The 18,236-nt window shown below is 62.4% G+C and overlaps 1 protein-coding gene across 6 annotated transcripts in view; it reads left to right on the top strand.

Moving 5' to 3' along the window:
- GTF2IRD1 (GTF2I repeat domain containing 1) overlaps positions 1-18,236 on the top strand; it is a 92,850-nt gene that overhangs the window by 26,906 nt on the left and 47,708 nt on the right. For 4 of the 6 annotated variants that reach the window (XM_051835434.2, XM_070064515.1, XM_051835430.2 and 1 more), the window contains exons 2-6: positions 8,549-8,677; positions 11,074-11,215; positions 13,574-13,729; positions 15,017-15,200; positions 15,662-15,972. In XM_051835434.2, coding sequence (XP_051691394.2) covers positions 8,555-8,677; positions 11,074-11,215; positions 13,574-13,729; positions 15,017-15,200; positions 15,662-15,972 — 916 coding nt within the window. In that variant the 5' untranslated portion in view covers positions 8,549-8,554. Of the gene's footprint in view, positions 1-8,548; positions 8,678-11,072; positions 11,216-13,573; positions 13,730-15,016; positions 15,201-15,661; positions 15,973-18,236 lie in introns of those variants that run through there. The other 2 variants (XM_070064517.1, XM_051835435.2) reach the window with 2 other exon arrangements.

The raw sequence follows: 18,236 nt of genomic DNA, 5'->3' as shown, positions 1-18,236 counted from the left end.
GCCCAGCAGATTAAGCCGCCGCCTGGGACCTATCCCATTTTGCAGCGTCAGTTGTCAGAGTCCCGGCTGCTCTGGTTCCGATCCAGCTCCCTGCTAACTAATGTGCCTGGGAAAGCAGCGGAAGATGGCCCAAGCGCTTGGGCCCCTGCACCTGCGTGTGAGACCCCGATGGCTTTGCCTGGCCCAGACCTGGCTGTTGCAGCCATCTGGGGAGGGAACCAGCACATGGAAGTTCTCTCTGGATCTCTCTGCCATTCATTGTACGGGAAGAAAGGGCAAACTGGGAATGGGTTCCTGAGGCCGGAAGTCCAGCGTCTTCCTCGTCCGGCCAAGGCAAAGGTGTTGACAGACTTGTGCCTCCTCCAATGGCTCTGGGGGCGGCTCTTTTCCCCGCCCCTTCCGGTTCCGGCCGGCCTCTCCTGGGCTCATGGCCACACCTCTGGAAGCAGCTACACACCCATCTTCTCTTGGCGGGCGTCTCCTTCCCTAGGAAGTGCGTGCTGGCGTCTGGGGCCCACCAGAATCTGCCAGGCTCGCCCTTACTCCCACCCGCAGCTCAGGACCCCGAACTCACTTCTGCCCACGCGCGTTTTTGTGCGTGGGGCCGCACCCGCGAGCTCCAGGGACGGCTGGCGGGTGTGTGTCTGGCAGTGTGGCGGCCCCAAACCAGCCAGCCCCCTTGCCCTCCCCCACCGTACAGACCCATGCTGTACCCCACCCTGGCCCCCCACAGCTGCCCCGGGCACAGGAGCGTCTGCAAGGCCCGCCCCCTCCCTCCCAGGATCTCAGTAGTGAGCAGACCCAGATTTAGCAACGTCAAAGCCACGGCCTGGCCTGGTGGATCTCAGGGTCCCACTCAGTTGGGATTGTGGGGTGGGGTCATGCCAGGGACTTCTCGATGCGGTTGGGGTGACTCGTCCCCCCAAACTCCTGCAGCGGGTGGCTCCCCAAAGTTTGAAAGCAGACAGCATTAAGAAAGAGGAGAGGCCGGCGCCGCGGCTCACTAGGCTAATCCTCCACTTGCGGCGCCGGAACACCAGGTTCTAGTCCCGGTCGGGGCGCCGGGTTCTGTCCCGGTTGCCCCTCTTCCAGGCCAGCTCTCTGCTGTGGCCCAGGAGTGCAGTGGAGGATGGCCCAAGTGCTTGGGCCCTGCACCCCATGGGAGACCAGGAGAAGCACCTGGCTCCTGCCATCGGATCAGCGCAGTGCGCCGGCCGCAGCGGCCATTGGGGGTAAACCAACGGCAAAGGAAAACCTTTCTCTCTGTCTCTCTGTCTCTCTCACTGTCCACTCTGCCTGTCAAAAAAAAAAAAAAAAAAAAAAAAAAAAAAAAAAAAAAGAAAGAAACTTGAGCGTGACCACGGAGGGAAATGATTTGATGCGGTCATTAGGGGGCGCTGCTGTGATTGGATCCTGGTAGCTTTGTAAGGAGTGCCCATGGACACGCGTGCTGGCCGAGCCCTGCAGGGGGATTGTTCACGCCGCCCTGAGGCTCTGCCTACAGGGAGGACCCCACCAGCGGAGGCCTCTGCACCTGCACCGTCAGAGCCGTGAGCAAAAACCGGCGTCTTTTCTCTATCAAGTTAGCCCGCCTCAAGTTTTTCCTTACAGTCACAAAAGGGGATGATGCACTTCCTCCCTGCCCCGGCCACCTCCAGCCCCGTGGTGTCTGGGTGGCTGACCACCTGCCTGTGGTCTTGGAATCTAGCGGCCCACGGCCCGTGTCTCGGAGCCGGGGAGAAGCTGGGGTGAGGCTGCGCCTTTGGGGAGCCTGGCGGTGACTTCCAGGACTCTGCCATGTTCAAGAGGGAGGGGAGTAAGATGTCACCACATGGTCACATGGTTTTTTTTTTTTTTTTTTTTTTTTTCAGTTTATTTATTTGAAAGGTAAAAGAAAGATCTTCCCTCTGCTGGTTCACTCCCCAGTTAGCTGTAAAGGCTGGGGCTGATCCAGGCCCCAGCCAGGAGCCGGGTCTCCCATGTGCATGCCGGGGCCCATTTCTGTCAGTCCGTCTGTCTTTCCAGGGACACATGCGCAGCGGCTATGAACGCGGGGCAGCGCGGGGTTGCCTGGGGCCTTGTTTTCCATCGCTCTGGGTTTAGACCCAGAAATGCAAGTGCTGGATCGTGCAATGATGCCATTTTTCATCTTTTAGGAACTGCTTGCCACCAGTGCCTGTACCAAGGGCACGCAGGAGTTCCAGTTGCTGCACACTTGTGGTTTTTCTGGGTAGCTTTCGGCTTGGTCTAGTTTTGAGAATGTAGCCTTCTTAGCGGGTGTGTGATGGCCCATCAGTACAGTATCTTGTTTTGGGGGAGGGATTTACTCGTTTATTTGAAAAGCAGAGAGAGAGACATCTCCCATCTGCTGGTTCACTTCCCAAATGCCCACAGTAGCCGAGGCTGGCTCAGGCGGAAGGCAGGAGCTAGGAACGCCATCCGGGTCTCCCGTGTGGGTGGCAGGGGTCCAGACACGTGGGCCGTCACGTGCTGCCTCCAGGGGCATCAGCAGGAGTGCCGGTGGTTTGCTAACGATGATCCGTGTGGATCTTTTCCCATGCTCGGTGGCCATTTGCACGCCATCTTCGGAGAATTATCCGTTCCAGCCATTGGCCCATTTTCTGCGTGGATTGTCTGGGGTCGTTTTGCTGTCGATTCTTGGGAATCCTATGCATGTTCTGGATGTCAGTCCCTTATCAGATCCATGATTGGCAGGTATTTCCCCCACATCCGTAGGTCACCTTTTTGCTCTGGAGGGCAGCACAAGCTTTTTTTTTTAATTTTTTGACAGGCAGAGTGGACAGTGAGAGAGAGAGAGAGACAGAGAGAAAGGTCTTTGCCGTTGGTTCACCCTCCAATGGCCGCTGCGGCCGGTGCACCGCGCTGATCCGATGGCAGGAGCCAGGTGCTATCCTGGTCTCCCATGGGGTGCAGGGCCCAAGCACTTGGGCCATCCTCCACTGCACTCCTGGCCACAGCAGAGAGCTGGCCTGGAAGAGGGGCAACCGGGACAGGATCCGGTGCCCCGACCAGGACTAGAACCCGGTGTACCAGCGCCGCAGGTGGAGGATTAGCCTGTTGAGCCGCGGTGCCGGCCGGCACAAGCTTCTTACCCTGGGAGCAAAGGCTGTGTCTCTCCAGTGTTGTCCCTCGACATAGAAACTCAGAGAACTCCTACACACTCTGCACTACCCAGCCCAGCAGTCACCAACTTAGGGGAACCTTGTTTGGCCGACTCCTGCTCCCCGAAAATAGCTAAAAAGTGTGAAACTAAAAGGAGGTATTGTCCCGTTCTCCCCCAGTGGGGGTCTCCGTGTGGCCTCGCCGAGATCAGCACAGGGAATGAGAATGGCACTGGGTTCAAAAGTGTGTGTGAAAGGAATGATGAGTACACAGAGGAGTGGATGAATGAAGGGGCCAGGGTTGAGAGCCCTGCCCCCGACCGAGGCTGCCCCGCCCCCACACGCCCCTCACCTGAGCATGCACTGGTGCTTAGGAGGGGGCTTGGACTGGAGCTGACCGGCTCCCCCCGCGGACCAGGAATGCTCTTGAGTGCTGAACTTGACCCCCTCCCCCCCGCGGTTGTCTGGGAATTGTTAGTGACGGCTGTGCCGGTGGTCGTGGAGCTGCTGACGTTGGTTTCTTTGGTGCAACCCCGAGTCCGTGTGGGGACGCGCACCCCTCCCCCGGCGGGTGGGCCAGGGCCCCCAGCCTCACTGTGGCCATCCTCAGTCTGTTGGGTCCCTCTCGTAGCCATGGCCATCGTCCCCTTGCTCATCTGCTACACTCACGCTGCTGAGTTCACACTCCCCTCTCACACTCCTCCTACAGGTCTGCGGATGCTTGTGGGGTGGGTAATGGTAGGGTCCTGGCTTCCTGGCTAGGCCACAGCCAGGGGCAGCATCTGCACAGTGGGGTGGGGGAGGAGTAGCCTGGGCCACCCCCCACACCTGCCCCAGGGCCCCTGGGTGGGGAGCAGAAGGCTTATACACACATGGTGTGGTGTAAGTGTCTTGGACTTTGGGACATCGGGCTCAGGTCCTGGTTCTGGGGCCTTTGGGGCGAGAATTTCCCTGTGGAGGGCGATGGCAGCTGTGAGACCCCGCTCCAGACTGGGCTGGCCCCAGCATTTAGGGAACTGCCTTGGGGCTTCCTCCGGCCAGGTCATGCTGCCTCGGCGTCAGGCATGCTGGCTCTGTACCCCCCTGGGTGTCCTCTGTGTGGTTCTGAAGCCCTGGGCCTCTGGCCATGTGCCTGGCATCTGCACGTGACTCACCAGCCACTCAGCTGGCCGTCCTGGCACCTGGGCCTCCCCTGTCGGCCTTGTTCCTCTGAGCTGAGTGTCGTGGCCAGTGGAGGAGCAGAGAGAGAGAGCAGGCTGTGTGTCCCAAGTCCAGAATCTTGTACCAACTGCTCACTGATATTCTTGGGGGTGGAGTCACAGCTGTGCTAACTGCCAGCCTTCCTGCCCAGTTGTGCGGAGTGTGGTCGGGAGGCTAAGCGATGGGGCAGGTGCCACTTCCTGCCCAGGTGTGCTGAGTGTGGTCAGAGGCTGGGCGGTAGGGCAGGTGCCACTTCCTGCCCAGGTGTGCCGAGTGTGGTCGGAGGCTGGGCGGTGGGGCAGGTGCCGCAGTTTGGAGAGCTGAGTTCTTCCAGTTGCTCCACCACCTGCCCCAGCTCTGCCTCTTGGGGTTCCCAGCACAGGCCTGTGTCTGACCTCGGAGACGTCACCGTGGTAGCCTCTTCACCCCACCTCTGTCTCCCTGTTCTCTTTGTCCCCTTCCCCAAGTGTCCCCCTTATCAAAGGAAGTTGCCTTTTTTGGGCCGCCGGGTGGTCATTTAGCATCTGTCCACACTCACAGCTGCCGGGAGAGGTGTGGACTCCTGGCCTGGGTGTCACAGGGTAACTGGGGACTGAGGGGTTTCTCAGGACAAGGGGCTTTCTGTGCTAGGCCTAGGGCAGTCAGGTGGGCATCAGGGCAGCAATTAAGACTCTGCTTGACCTGCGTCCCATCGTGGAGTGCCCAGGTTCAAGTCCTGGCTCCACTTCCGATGCCAGCTTCCTGCTAATGCACACTCTGAGAGGCAGCAGTGACGGCTCACGTACTTGGGTCCCTGTTGTCCTGTGTAAGACCCAGATGGAGCTCCTGGCTCCTGGCTTTGGCCTGGCCCAGCCCTGGACTTTCCCGGCATTTGAGGAGTGACCCAGCAGATAGAAGTGTGTGTGTGTGTGTGTGTGTCTATGCCTTTCAAAGAAATAAAAGTCCCATTGCAAGTCAGCTGGGCTTTCTGCTCCCTGCATCACAGCCAGTGTGGGAAGCATCGTCCCCGCCCGCTGCATGTCAGCAGGAAGGGCAGGCTTGGACACGGACAGACCTCGTCCACACTGCATGCTCCCTGGGGACCTGGCAGGTCCCTTTGTCATGTCAAGGAGAGTGAGGCCGGGGCCATCACTGTGGCGTAACAGGTAAAGCTGACACCTGCGATGCCAGCATCCCATACAGGCGCTGGTTTGCACCCTGGCTGCTCCACTTCTGATCCGGCTCCCTGCTGATGCACCTGGGAAAGCAGCTGAAGATGGCTCAAGTGTTTGGGCCCCTGCACCCATTTGGGAGACCCAGGTGAAGCTCCTGGGTCCTGACTTCGGCCTGGTCCAGCCCTGGCCTTTGTGGCCATCTTGGGGGTGAATCAGTGGACGGAAGATCTCTCTCTCTAACTCCACCTTTCAAATAAATGAACCTTAGGGAGAGAGAGTGAGCATGATGCCATAGCAAGGCCGGTAGCTCCTGTGCACGGATGCTGGCTCTGCTGATGCTGCAGGTCAGGGGCGTGACCTGGACACCTGTCTGACCATGCGGCCTCCCTCTCGGGGCTCTTCGGGGCACTGAGACCCTGGCCCCGGCTCCATTCATCATCAGCTCTAGTCTCTAGGCTCTTCCCGCTTCGTGATCCAAATCCATCCTGGCTGGCTTGCAATTTCCCACGTTTCTCAACTCCCCACCCCTTGAGCACCAGGCAGGTGGCTTGGGAACCCCCCCCCCCAGCACGCGCAGCCCCAGCCAGCTGACCTGAGTGCTTGTGAGTCCCCTGGACATTGGGCACACACTCGTGAAAACCAGCCCGGCCCCCGGCCCCCGGCCCCTGGCTCCTCGGGGCTCCCGGTCTACTTGGAGAAACCGTGCCAGGAGTGGGTGGTGAACTTCTCCCAGACTGCACCAGGAGACAGCCAAAGGGGGACCTAGACCTGGAAGAGCCTGGAGCCCAGGGCAGGGGGCAGAGGGTCCCCCGGGGCTTACTGCAGAGGGACGCTCTTGCTTTGCCATCTGCCGCTTGCGAGCAGGAGCGTGGCCCCAGGCGGATGCTGGGTGGAGTCCCTCTGTCTGGTGTTTGGGGCAGGGACCAAGGGGACAAGAGAAGGACCAGGGGCCAGGGAGGAGGGCATCGCCCTGGTGGAGGCAGTGGTTTAGTTGGCGAGGTGGCCCTGGGCGAGGCCAGCCGTGGATGGCTGTGGGTGTGTTTTGGAGCTGGGCCGCATGAGGACATGGGGGTAAAAGGAGAGGACCCTGACCCAGCCCTTCCCCCCACCACCCCTCCCCCCTCCCCAGGTTGGTGCCAGGAGAAGGCGTGGCCGGCAAACCACTCATGGGGCTCCCTGAGGGGGCTGTTCGTGGCCTCCCTGCTGTCGTCCTGAGCCCCGCAGGCCTTGCCCACCCAGGAGCCAGGGTGTGGTGTTGTGGGGTCCCTGGGCACAGTGGGCATCCTGACCATGTGTGTCCACGACTCAGGAGCCGGCTGCCCACACTCCTGCCGGTGCCCAGCTGACGTCCCTACAGGTCTCCATTTCCCCCTCATCCGGGGACTTCCTGGAATCTTGCACAGTTGGGTCAGGCTTCGCTGCCCGCCTGCCTCCAGGTTCTCTGTTCTATCTGGGGTTCCCCTCTGCCTGGGTCTCGGCTGCCGAACGAGGAGACTCGGGGTGTGCATGGGGTTCACCTGCTGTGATGGTCCCAGACCTGGGCCTGGCTCCTCCTGGCCGCCCGCCAGCCTTCCTGCCGTGGCCCCGGGGAGAGGTGCCAGGCACTGGCAGGGGGTGGCTTCCGTCCCTCATCCCCAGATCCACTCCCCTGGGCTCCAGCTCAGGACACAGGGCTGGGCTGGCCAGGACAAGAGTCAGGCCACAGCCTGCAGAGGCCCCCGCCCCCGCCCCCGCGTCTGCATCTCCCTCTCCAGGTCCCTGGTTCCGTCCTAACTGGATTAAAAGCTTCGCTGGAAGGAGCCAGCCGCAGGCTGCGGGCCACGGGGAGGCCAGGGCTGGAGCACCGTCTGGTGCCTCCCACTTGACCTTGATTCAATTTGTGCCTCTGTGGCTGGCCAGGAGTCTGGTAGCCCGGAGGCCTTTCTGGGAATGGCTCAAGGGAGTGGCCAGTGACAGGAGGGACGGGCGGACGCCTGGGAGCTCCTAGACCGGCAGGCAGATCTCTCAGTGGGGGCCTTGGGGGAGCTGCCGCAGACCCTGGGACAGGCTTCCTGCGGCGTAATGTCCCCAGGGTGGTCCTGCTGCCTCTTGGTCCACGCATGCGCCATCCGTGGCTATGTCCCATGGGTGGCCCGTCATCCCTTGTGCATCCCTTAACACCGTGCGTTTCAAACTTTATACAATCGCAGCCCGGGGGCAGAAGCAGGGCTGGCTGGTTGTTCCCATCAGCATTTATCCCCAGCCCCAGGGCACTGCTGGGCCAGGAGACCCGCACCTGCTACAGACTCTTGGGCGCCCCCGAGAGGCCGCAGTCTGTGGTTGGGGGGCTTCCCCGCTTTGGCGCAGTTGCACATGTGGGGCAGCAGAGGCAGCAGACTTGGTCCCTGCCCTGGAAGAGCTGAGCGTCTGGGGGCAGTCCCGGCCACAGAGGACGCCCTTAAGGTGCCAACCCCGGGGGGCTCCTGCCTGGTGCTTCCCACCCACACCCAGTGCTGCCTGCTCCCCAGAATGGGAAACCCAGGGTTCCCGCCTCCCGGCTCCTCCCTCTCCTTTGCTCTCATGGGGAGGGCAGGCACTGGCACTGGAACAGCCTGGGGGTGGCCCCTGGACCTGACTCCAAGCTCAGGAAGGGGAGGGCGGGGTGGAAGCAGGAGCCTGGGGGAGCTGGTGTTTGGGGGGGTGTCCAGGCTGGGCGGGGCAGGGGCAGCAAAGCCTGAGCCCCATAGGAGCCCTGGCCTGAGGGAGCCCCAGCAGGGAGGTGACAGCTCTACCTCCCCTCCCCTCCCCTCCCCTCCCCGGGGCCTCACGTTGGCTTCAGGAGTACAAAGTCCTACCCTGGGGCCTCTCACCCACAGCCAGGAAGTAGACTGAGGCTCAGGGGCCTGTGAAGGGGAGGCCAGTGAGGGCACCTGCCCCAGCCAGGCTGTGGGCACAGGAAGTGGGGTGCTAGAAGCCGCTAGGCCCACGACAATCCACAAGATCGTCCCTGAGCAGAGCGGGGGCCAGGTGGGTAGGAGCAGGTGCCCTGCCCCGTGCCTCACACCCACTGCGCTGCCTCCTCCATCCCTCCAGGTGACCATGGCCCTGCTGGGGAAGCGCCCTGACATCCCCGCCAACGGCTGCGGGCCCGACCGCTGGAATGCCGCCTTCGCCCGCAAAGACGAGATCATCACCAGCCTGGTGTCCGCCTTGGACTCCATGGTGAGCCCACCTGCCGGGAGGAGGGAGGGGGTCAGAGTGGGGGCCGGGCCGCTGCTCTGGAGGTCAAGTCCGGGGACGTCCAGCCCTTGTCTTCCCAGGGTTCCCTCTTGCTGTTCCCTTCCTGCCCCCAGGCGTGAGCCATGCTCTCCCTGTAAATGGGAGAGTTATCACCACCGCATTGCCACCCACTGCCCCGGGCACTGTCGCCTACCCACGCACCTGTCGGCAGTTGGTCCCAGAGGAGGAAATAACCGCCCTCTTCATGGGTGACAGTTCTGTGACGACGGAACGTAGGCAGGTGTGAAAAAAACATTTTCATCTGCCATCAGCGGCTCGCTGCCTGGGAGGGCGGGGGAGCGGGAGCCAGAGAGGGCAGCACCTGGCCTGCAGTCACACAGCATGAAGCAGCGGATTCCCCCGCGGGGACAAGGGCCTTCCTCCCAGGTTGGCTCTCGGCTGTTCCTGATGCCAGAAGGCTGCCTTGGTGCCCGCCATCTCTCTCCTTGCTCCTTGTTTGTTCAGTCACGGCAGCCTTGGTCCGAGTGCTCGGGGGTCAGAGGCGGCTGTGGCTGCAGCGTGGGCCGGTGCACGGCGGGCCCGGGCCTTGGGCTCAGACGCTGCTCGGGACACCTGGGTTCAAGTCCTGGTTCCACTGCTGGCTCCAGCTTCCTACTGTCGCCCACGGGCAGCAGGTGATGGCTCGAGTACTTAGGTCGCTGCCGCCCACGTGGGAGACCCGGATGGAGTTCCCACCTGCTGGGCGTGTGGGAGAGTGAAGCGGCAAATTGGAAGTGCTCGCTCTCTAATTAATTAAGTAATTAAAAGGACAAAAAATAAAATCATAAATCTTTGAAGAAAAAACAGGAGAGACTGCATCTATTGGCACAGAAAGTGCCAGTGGGCAGCGCTGGGCTAGAGGACTTTGGGGGGGGAGGAGGAGGAGGAAGAGGAGGAGGAGGAGGAAGAGGAGGAAGAGCAGGGGCAGCCAAGGACCCTGGAGTGGTCCTGGTAGCACCAACAGGACGGGCCTGGGCCCCGTCAGGGTTCCCTGCGGGACACTTGGGCTGACAGTAGCACAGGGCTGGGGCCGGGGTTCTTGGGGCGGCAGGGGCACCCCTGCAGGCCCTGTCTCCCGCGTCCCCCTGTGGCCCCCCGGGGGAGGCGAGGTCCCCCGCCCCGGCCTGGGCTGCAGCTGAGCAGCAGCCCCGCAGTGCAGGGTCTGTGCAGCCCTGACAGTCCTTCCTGCCTTGGAAGTAGTGACCTCATCTCCTCGTGGGAGAGCAGGAAACGAGCATGCAGGAGACGCCAGAGGGCAGGCCCGCTGGTCTGGCCGCCGCTTCCTCACCAGAGTGACTGCTGGCTGGAGCTGGAACGGGAGTCGAGGTTATGGCCCAGAGAGGTTGAGGAGCTGGTCTTAGGTCACACAGCACCAAGCTACGACCAGAAACCAGACTTTATAACCCTCCATGAGTGCTGCTCAGCTCCTAAAAACCAGCAATTCAGGGGCAGGTGCCTGGCATAGCAGTGAAGTCACCACTTGGGGGCGCCCGCATCCCATATCAGAGTGCCTGGTTCAAGTCCCAGCTCCTCTGCTTCCAATTCCAGTCTCCTGCCAACGCGCACCCCGGGGGAGGCAGCAGATGACGACTCGAGTCCTCTGGCCTCTGCCACCCACGTGGGAGACACGGATGGAATTCCAGGCTCCAGCTGTTGTGCACATCTGGGGAGTGAACCGCAGAAGGCAGAGGGCTGTGTCCCTCTTCCTGTTCCAATCGAATGGAAAGAAAGAAATGGAGTGAAAATGAAAGCTCAGCATTTATTAGGCACCAACTGCATGCCGTAGGTGCTAGCTGCCGGGTGTTCCTGATGAGGCAGGGCCGGAGTTGCCAGCCTCAACTCGGGCCAGGAAGGGAGCCAGCCTGCTGGTCTACCTGCATCTGCTGTCCTAGGGTAGGCTCTGCCTGCAGCCAGTGCACCTGGGACCCCCCACAGCCACTGAGACCCCAGGAGTAGCCGCCAACCATGCAGAGAGGGAAGCCTGCGTCCCAGAGAGCATGGGCAGGGAGCCTGGGGCTGTCTGAGCCCTTGTTCCCCTGGGACGGGGGTCTCATCCCAGTGGCCCCTGGCCCAGGATTTTGGGAGGGGCCAGGAGAGCCCTGGACATGATGGGGACTGGGGCCAGGGTAGGAAGCCCACCCTAGAGGGAAGAGGACCAGCGGGCATTTGTCCTCCTCCAGCCCCACGGCCAACCTCCGGGGAGCCATTGATTCATTCATGCATGCATGCATTCATTCAGCCCCGCCGCTCCCCGGCACCCCCACACTTGCCCCTGTGGGTGTGGCCGAGCAGGGAGGGGCAGCCTCCTGCTAGCTCACGCTGGGCCCCGCTCCCCACAGTGCTCGGCGCTGTCCAAGCTGAACGCGGAGGTGGCGTGCGTGGCCGTACATGACGAGAGCGCCTTCGTGGTGGGCACAGAGAAGGGCCGGCTGTTCCTGAGCGCGCGGAAGGAGCTGCAGGCCGACTTCCTCAGGTTCTGCCGTGAGTACCCCCGGGGGCGGGGGCGGGGGTGGGGGTCCCAGCCCGGCGGCAGGGGCGGCCACAGCTGTGGTTCAGGTTCTCCACCAGCCCTCCCCCAGCCCACCCTGGCCAGTGGACACAGGCAGACGGAGCCACGGCACCGGCCAGAGCCAGCCCCCTCGCATGTACCCATTCACTGACGGGTACACTGAGGCCCAGGACGGAGTGTGCGGCCAGCTCGCGAGGCAGGCAGGCAGGCTTTGAGGCCAGCTCTGTGGTTCCTGCTGCACCCTTCAGAGTCGGGGAGGTGCGCGGGGAGCAGCCCAGGGCCCCTGCCAGGGGGTCCTTGTCACTGAGCCAGAGACAGAGGGGTCCCTCTGTGGCTCCCAAGTCCTCCCCCTGATCAGGGGCCTCAGGGCCCCTCTTAACTCAGCCCCCACCTCCACAGCCCCTCTCCCGCCCCCAGGAACTTCTTGTGCTCCCTTGGCCCAGGCTGTACGGGGCCCCCAGTCCCTGGCCTGTGCCCGTTCTGCCCGCCCTGACACGGCCCCTCCCTCAGCGGGAACTCCCGGCTCTCATGTGCCTGGCTGCAGTTCCACTCCTGACCGCAGCTTCTCACCGATGACGACTGTCGGTGGCAGCGGTGGTGGGTCAGGTAGATGGGCCCCTGCCACCCACGGGAGAGACCTGGCATGAGTTCTGGCTCCTGGCTTTAGTCCCCTGCCTGGGGCCATTGCAAGCATTTGGGGGATGAACCAGCACATGACAGCTCTGTGCGTGCATGTGTGTGTGTGTGTGTGTGTGTGTTCTGCCTCTCAAATAAATAAACATTTTAAAAATAGTATATAAAATCATCTTCAGGCAATATGTATAAGGTATTTACAAACATGAATTTTCTTTTTTACGTTGTATTTATTTGAAAAGCAGGGTTGGATCTTCCATCCAATGGTTCACTCCCCAAATGGCTGTAATGCTAGATGCTGGGCCAAGCAGAAGCCAGGAGCCCGGAGCTCCATCCGGGTCTCCCACATGGGTGGCAGGGGCCTGAGCACTTGGGCCATCATCTGCTGCCTTCCCAGGTGCATGAGCAGGGAGCTGGATCAGAAGTGGAGCATCGGGGACTTGAACCTATGCCCACATGGGATGCTGGCATCCCAGGCAGAGGCTTAACCTGCCGCACCACAACGCCAGCCATGAAACAAATGAATTTTGTGTTTCTGCTTGGGTCCCATCCCCCCAAGATATCCCATCTTATATTTGCAAATATTCCAGAATCTCACAACAACGCCAAAATCTGAAACACTAGCGGTCCCCAGGGTTCCGGGTCAGGGGTGCTCAGCCTGTCCCTGCACCCGCAGACTGTGTGTGGAGGAGGGGAGGCAGGGGTGGGTCTGGGGGGTGATGAGGTCTCGCGTGGCACGCACGTGGCATTCAGTTCCCACCCACTGTTCGCCTGCGGCTGTCACTGTCACTAACACAAGCCCCTACGTTCCACGCCGGGCCTGGCGCTAAGGGCCTCACCGGCCAGGGAAGGGCATCTCTGGGCACTGGGCATGTCATCAGTAGGGTGTGGCTGCTTCCTCGGCCGGCTTAGTACCCCCCACCCGAGCCTGAATCCCTTCCAAGGTCAGGGCAGGGGGCTGGGCTGGGATGGGGTGGGTGTAGCAGGTGCTGGCTCCCAGTCTCCCAGGCTGGGGCCCAGGGAAGGTGCACCTGGCCTCCCAGAGCCAGCAAGAGCCACTGTTTATAGCACTGGGAGGGCGGCTGGCTGATTTCCAGCGGAGCAGGCTCCAAGCCGGGTGGGAGCGTGCAGCCCTCTGTGCTCCCTGATGCTGATCCTGTCCCTGGACCCCCTGTTCCCCCCGGGGCCCTGGCCTGGCCCAGCCTCTCTGGAGCCCCCATGGCGTCCTGGTCAGGTGCCCCATCCTCTCTCCCTTGGACAGAGCAGGAAGCTGGGGCCCAGGTTGGTTGAGATGGGACAGGACGGGGCGGTGTGGGGGGGTCAGTATCAGAGCACAGAAAAGGGCGGCTGCGACAGATAGACCTCCTACCCCAATTCTGCACCTGGCCAGCTGGTCTCCCACACACACTCACAGACCCAGGCCCAGAATGGGCAGGAGCCTGCCCACGGTCACACAGCAAGTCGGAGGTGAGCAGGGCTGAGACACAGGTCCTGTGCTGGGCACGAGGAACTCTGCAGTGGCCAGCGCTGGCCCTCAGTGGGGCAGCCAGGGCCCGGCTTGCTCTCTCAATCCCTTCTCCACTCATTGATTCATTTCCTGGCGCACTAAGCCGGGTGCCAGGCTGCAGGGCCCAGCAAAGGCAGAGTCACGGCGGCCCCAGGGTTGGGGTGTGAGATGGGTGCCGTGTGTCCCACAGGAGGGCCCCCGTGGAAGGACCCGGAGGCAGAGCACCCCAAGAAGGTGCAGCGGGGCGAGGGTGGCGGCCGGAGCGCCCCACGGTCGGCCCTGGAGCACGGCTCGGATGCGTACCTTCTGCGGAAGATGGTAGAGGAAGTCTTTGACGTTCTTTATAGTAAGACCCTTCCTGATTCCATTTGGGGCCCCCTGGGGCGGGTGGGAGCCCCCTGACGTGCCCCTGGGCCACTGCCCGCCTTCCCTCCTCCCTGCACCCCTGAGCCCCCCACCCCATGTGGCTGTCCCACCGCAGCCCTGTTTCCCGAACCCCCAGCCCCACGGCCCCCACCCCGACTCAGGCCACAGGTCCCGGCCACCTGCCTGTAGAAACAGCGCCAGAGCCCAGGCGTGACCTCCATAGCCTCCGGGGACGTCCTTTGGCCCTGGCCCCCCCATGAAGCCACTCCCTGTTCTCTGCGCACTCTGCCCCACTTCCCCCTTCCCGCCGGGTCAGGGCCCCCACCGTACCCTGTCCCCTCATCAGCGCAAGGGCTGTGTTTGTCCTTCCTGTCCGGCTGTCCCCAGCCTGTATCCGGGGCTCAGCTTCTGTTTGTTGAAAGGCTGAGTGAAGACTGACAGCCCCACAGCAGAGGGGAGGAGCCCCGGGCTCCCTGGGGAAGCATCAGGTTGCAAGGGGTCCCCGGGCCCTGGCGGCGGCCCCCACATGGCCTAGGTGCTCTTGTCCCCGGTCCCTGAGGGCCCCACCTGGTTTATTTCCCACTTGCCCTGCGGCTCCTACAGAGATCAGGGAGGAAGGACCTACTGTGTGCATGTCAGGAGGAGAAGGGGCGAGGGGGCTGGGGTGCCCGAGGCCCGGGACTGGGAGGACCTACACGCGGGGTTGGTCAGCCGCAGGGCCCGTGCCCACCTCGGCCACCTCCCGCAGAATCACAGTAGGCTGGGGGCGGCCGGGCCTCTTGCTGGCTCTGGGTGGGGCCCCCAGCCACCCCTCCATCCTCAGCCCTCGGCCCTTCCTGTCTATCTCCCCCTCCCCGCTCCCTCGCCCCCTTTTCTCTCTGGGTCGCTTGTCTCACCCTGACCTAGCCCTGCCTCCTCCCCCAGCCATGGCTCAGGCAATCCCTGGCTCCGCCCCCGTACCCTCTTTCTCCCCTTCACCCCTTTGTCCTCCTCATCTCCAGCCCTGGACCCCTGCTCTGCCACTAGGTGCTCAAGTGCATGGAAGGGAAGTGCCCATTGGTGAGGCCGCCAGGGAACCCCCCCCCCCAGCCCCTGCACAGAGGAGTCCCAGACCCTTGGGCACAGACCACAGACCCTAGAACTGCGGGGACCCAGCACCCAGGGGAGCCCTTTAGCAGGGCCTCACTGTGGGGTGCACCTGCCCTGCCCCCGTCCCCAGCCCTGGCTGGGCTCTCACACCTGGCCCCTCTCCCCTGCCGGCCCGCAGGCGAGGCCCTGGGCAGGGCCAGCGTGGTGCCGCTGCCCTACGAGAGACTGCTCAGGGAGCCGGGGCTGCTGGCTGTGCAGGGGCTGCCCGAAGGCCTGGCCTTCCGCAGGCCGGCCGAGTACGACCCCAAGGCCCTCATGGCCATCCTGGAACACAGCCACCGCATCCGCTTCAAGCTCAAGAGGTAGGTGAGGGCGGGGGCCCAGTCTGGTGCCAGAGGAGAGACCTCGAGCCTTTCCCCGGGTGGGGGTGGGGTGGGGGCGGGGACTCCGCCTGCACAGTGACTGGAAGAGGCAGGGCACGGGGCGAAGTGGTGTCCTGGTGGTCAGAGCAGCCGGTGCCACAGTGGGGAGTGGGGAGGGCACGTGGTACACTCCCTGGGGCTGCGGTCGCCAGTGAAAAGGGGCGCATGGGAGATGAGGCGGCTGAGGCTGGGCTTGGCAGGTGCCACCAGCTCTGTTCAGGCCCCACCCTGTCCCCAAGCTAGGCAGAGGCTGATGCAGGGTCATGTCCCGCCCCCAGGCCCACGCTCCCACCTGTGTGATGGGCTCCCGACCTGGCCCTGCTTGGGGGGGGGCGGCTGGGGGCGGGGTAGCAGGTGCATCAGGGATGCTAAGCTGCCCGTGTCGCCTCTCCCTGACCCAGGCCACCCGAGGACGGCGGGCGGGACTCAAAGGCACTGGTGGAACTGAACGGCGTCTCCCTGCCACCCAAGGGGTCCCGGGACTGTGGCCTGCACAGCCAGGCCCCCAAGGCGGCCCCGCAGGACCCACCCCCCACCGCCACCTCCTCCTCCGTGGCCGGCTTCCTGTACAGCACGGCGCTCCCCAGCCACGCCATCCGAGAGCTGAAGCAGGAAACGCCCACCTGCCCGCTCGTCCCCAGCGACCTGAGCCTGGGCCGGCCCGGGCCCGAACTCGCAGCCTCCGGTGCCCAGGACTTCGCCGACTGCTGTGGTAAGGCTGTCGCCGGGCCCGGCACATGTGGGCAGAGGACAGGGGTCTCCCCAGGCTAGGAGGAGCGCTCCTGGGCAGAGGGTGCCCTGGCCAAGACCCAGCCACCACTCGGCGCCTCTGCAGGGAATACAATCCCCGAGCAACCCATACACACATAGAGCGCCTGCTGCATGCACGCTGAGCCTGGATGAAGGGTGCTGGACCAAAGAGAGGAGCAGCTGGATACGAGGAAGGTCTGGGTTCGCGTCCTGGCTCCTCCGCTTGGTAGCCGTGTGTCCCAGGGCGAGGCTCTGTGTCTCCAGGCCTCTGTTTCCTTATCTGTAAAATGGGGTGTTGGTGGAGGTTGGGCATCCCGTCTCCAGAATGTTTGGGAGCAGCAGTGTTCAGGATTTGGGACTATTTACATGGATGAAGTGAGGTATCGTAGGCAGGGAGTCTAAGGCCAGACATGAACTTGGTTTGTGTCCCGCGTGCATCGCAGACCCAGAGCCTGGAGGTCACTCCACGGTGCTTACGGCCCCTGCCTTTTGACTGCAGCCCATCCCGGGGTCAGACGTGAGGTGGCCCACATCACGCTGGTGTTCAGGAAGTTAGGGAATTTTTTTTTTTTGTATGTGTGTGGAAAGATTTATTTGTTTTACTTGAAAGGCAGAGTTACGAGAGAGAAAGAGAAAGATGTTCAGCCCCAGATGGCTGCAATGGCTGGGGCTGGGCCAGGCTGCAGCCAGGAACCGGGAGCTTCATCCAGGCCTCCCGTGGGGGCAGCAGGGACCCAGCACTTGGGCCCTCCTCCGCTGCTTTCCAAGTGCAGTAGCAGGGAGCTGGGTTGGAAGCGGAGCAGCCAGAACTCGAACCAGCGCTCATACGGGACGCCGGCGTCGCAGGTGGCGGCTTAACCCACTGCACCACAACGCCGGCTCCGAAGTTAGGGAGCATCTGGGGTCAGGGATTGTTGAGCTGTGAAACCTGCTTCCTACAGAGCAGCAGCAGCGTCCGCAGAGAGCAGGCTCAAAATGCAGGTGCCCAGGCCCTCCCCTCCCCCCAGTCTCGTGATTCCGAAGCTTTGTGGGAAGCGAGTGCCAGGTGGCAGCGTGCGCCTCAGGTTGGAAAACTGCTGGACCCAAGCCCTGGGTCCAGTGCTTGGGCAGAGATCGTAGAGAATGGACTTGGAAGTGAAACTCGAGGGCAGGCGTTTGGGGTGGTGGTCAACACACCACTGGAGGAGCCTGCATTCCACATCCGGGCGCCCGCCTGCAAGCCCTGGCTCCAGTCCCGTGCCCAGCTTCCTTCCTGCTCACGAGCACCCTGGCGGGCAGCAGGCGACAGCTCAAGTACTTGGGACTCAGCCACCCACGTGAGTGACCTGCATTGAGCCCCTGGCTCCTGGCTTCAGCGTGGCACAGCCCTGGCTGTTGCAGGCTGCCTTCCGGGAAGTGAATCTGCGAGTGGAGCGTTCTCTGTCTGCCTCCTCTTTTCTCTCTGTGCCTTTCCAATAAAACAAGTAAGTAACTTTATTTTAAACATATCTTGTTTATTTGAGAGTTTCAAAAAGGAAGGCAGAGACAGAGAGAGAGGTCTTCCATCTGCTGGTTCACTCCCCAGGTGGCCACAATGGCTGGGGCTGGGCCAGGAGCTTCATCCGGGTCCCCTACATGGGTGCAGGGGCCCAAGGACTTGGGCCATCTTCTACTGCTTTCCCAGGCCATAGCGGAGCAACCGGGACTAGAACCGGCACCCAGATGGGATGCCGGCACTGCAGGTGGCAGGTTTTTTTGTTTTTTTTTTTTTTTTTTTTTTTTTTTTTTTTTTTTTGACAGGCAGAGTGGACAGTGAGAGAGAGAGACAGAGAGAAAGGTCTTCCTTTGCCGTTGGTTCACCTTCCAATGGCCGCCGTGGCCAGTGCACTGCGCTGATCCGATGGCAGGAGCCAGGTGCTTCTCCTGGTCTCCCATGGGGTGCAGGGCCCAAGCACTTGGGCCATCCTCCACTGCACTCCCGGGCCACAGCAGAGAGCTGGCCTGGAAGAGAGGCAACCGGGACAGAATCCGGCACCCCGACCGGGACTAGAAACCGGTGTGCTGCAAGGTGGAGGATTAGCCTAGTGAGCCGCGGCGCTGGCCATGCAGGTGGCAGCTTAACCCACTGCACCAGCACGCTGGCTTGTGTCCGTGGACTTTTTGAAGTGCCCTGGCATTTACTGTGGTTGCTATCATGATGAGGAGAAAAATGACGCCCCTTGCACAGATGTTTGGGCTGCCCAGAGG

This window comes from Oryctolagus cuniculus, chromosome 19, assembly GCF_964237555.1.
Source record: "Oryctolagus cuniculus chromosome 19, mOryCun1.1, whole genome shotgun sequence".
Classification (NCBI taxonomy): Eukaryota; Metazoa; Chordata; class Mammalia; order Lagomorpha; family Leporidae; genus Oryctolagus; species Oryctolagus cuniculus.
Note: the sequence above shows the minus strand (reverse complement) of the source record. Positions and strands in the feature narration are given on the sequence as shown.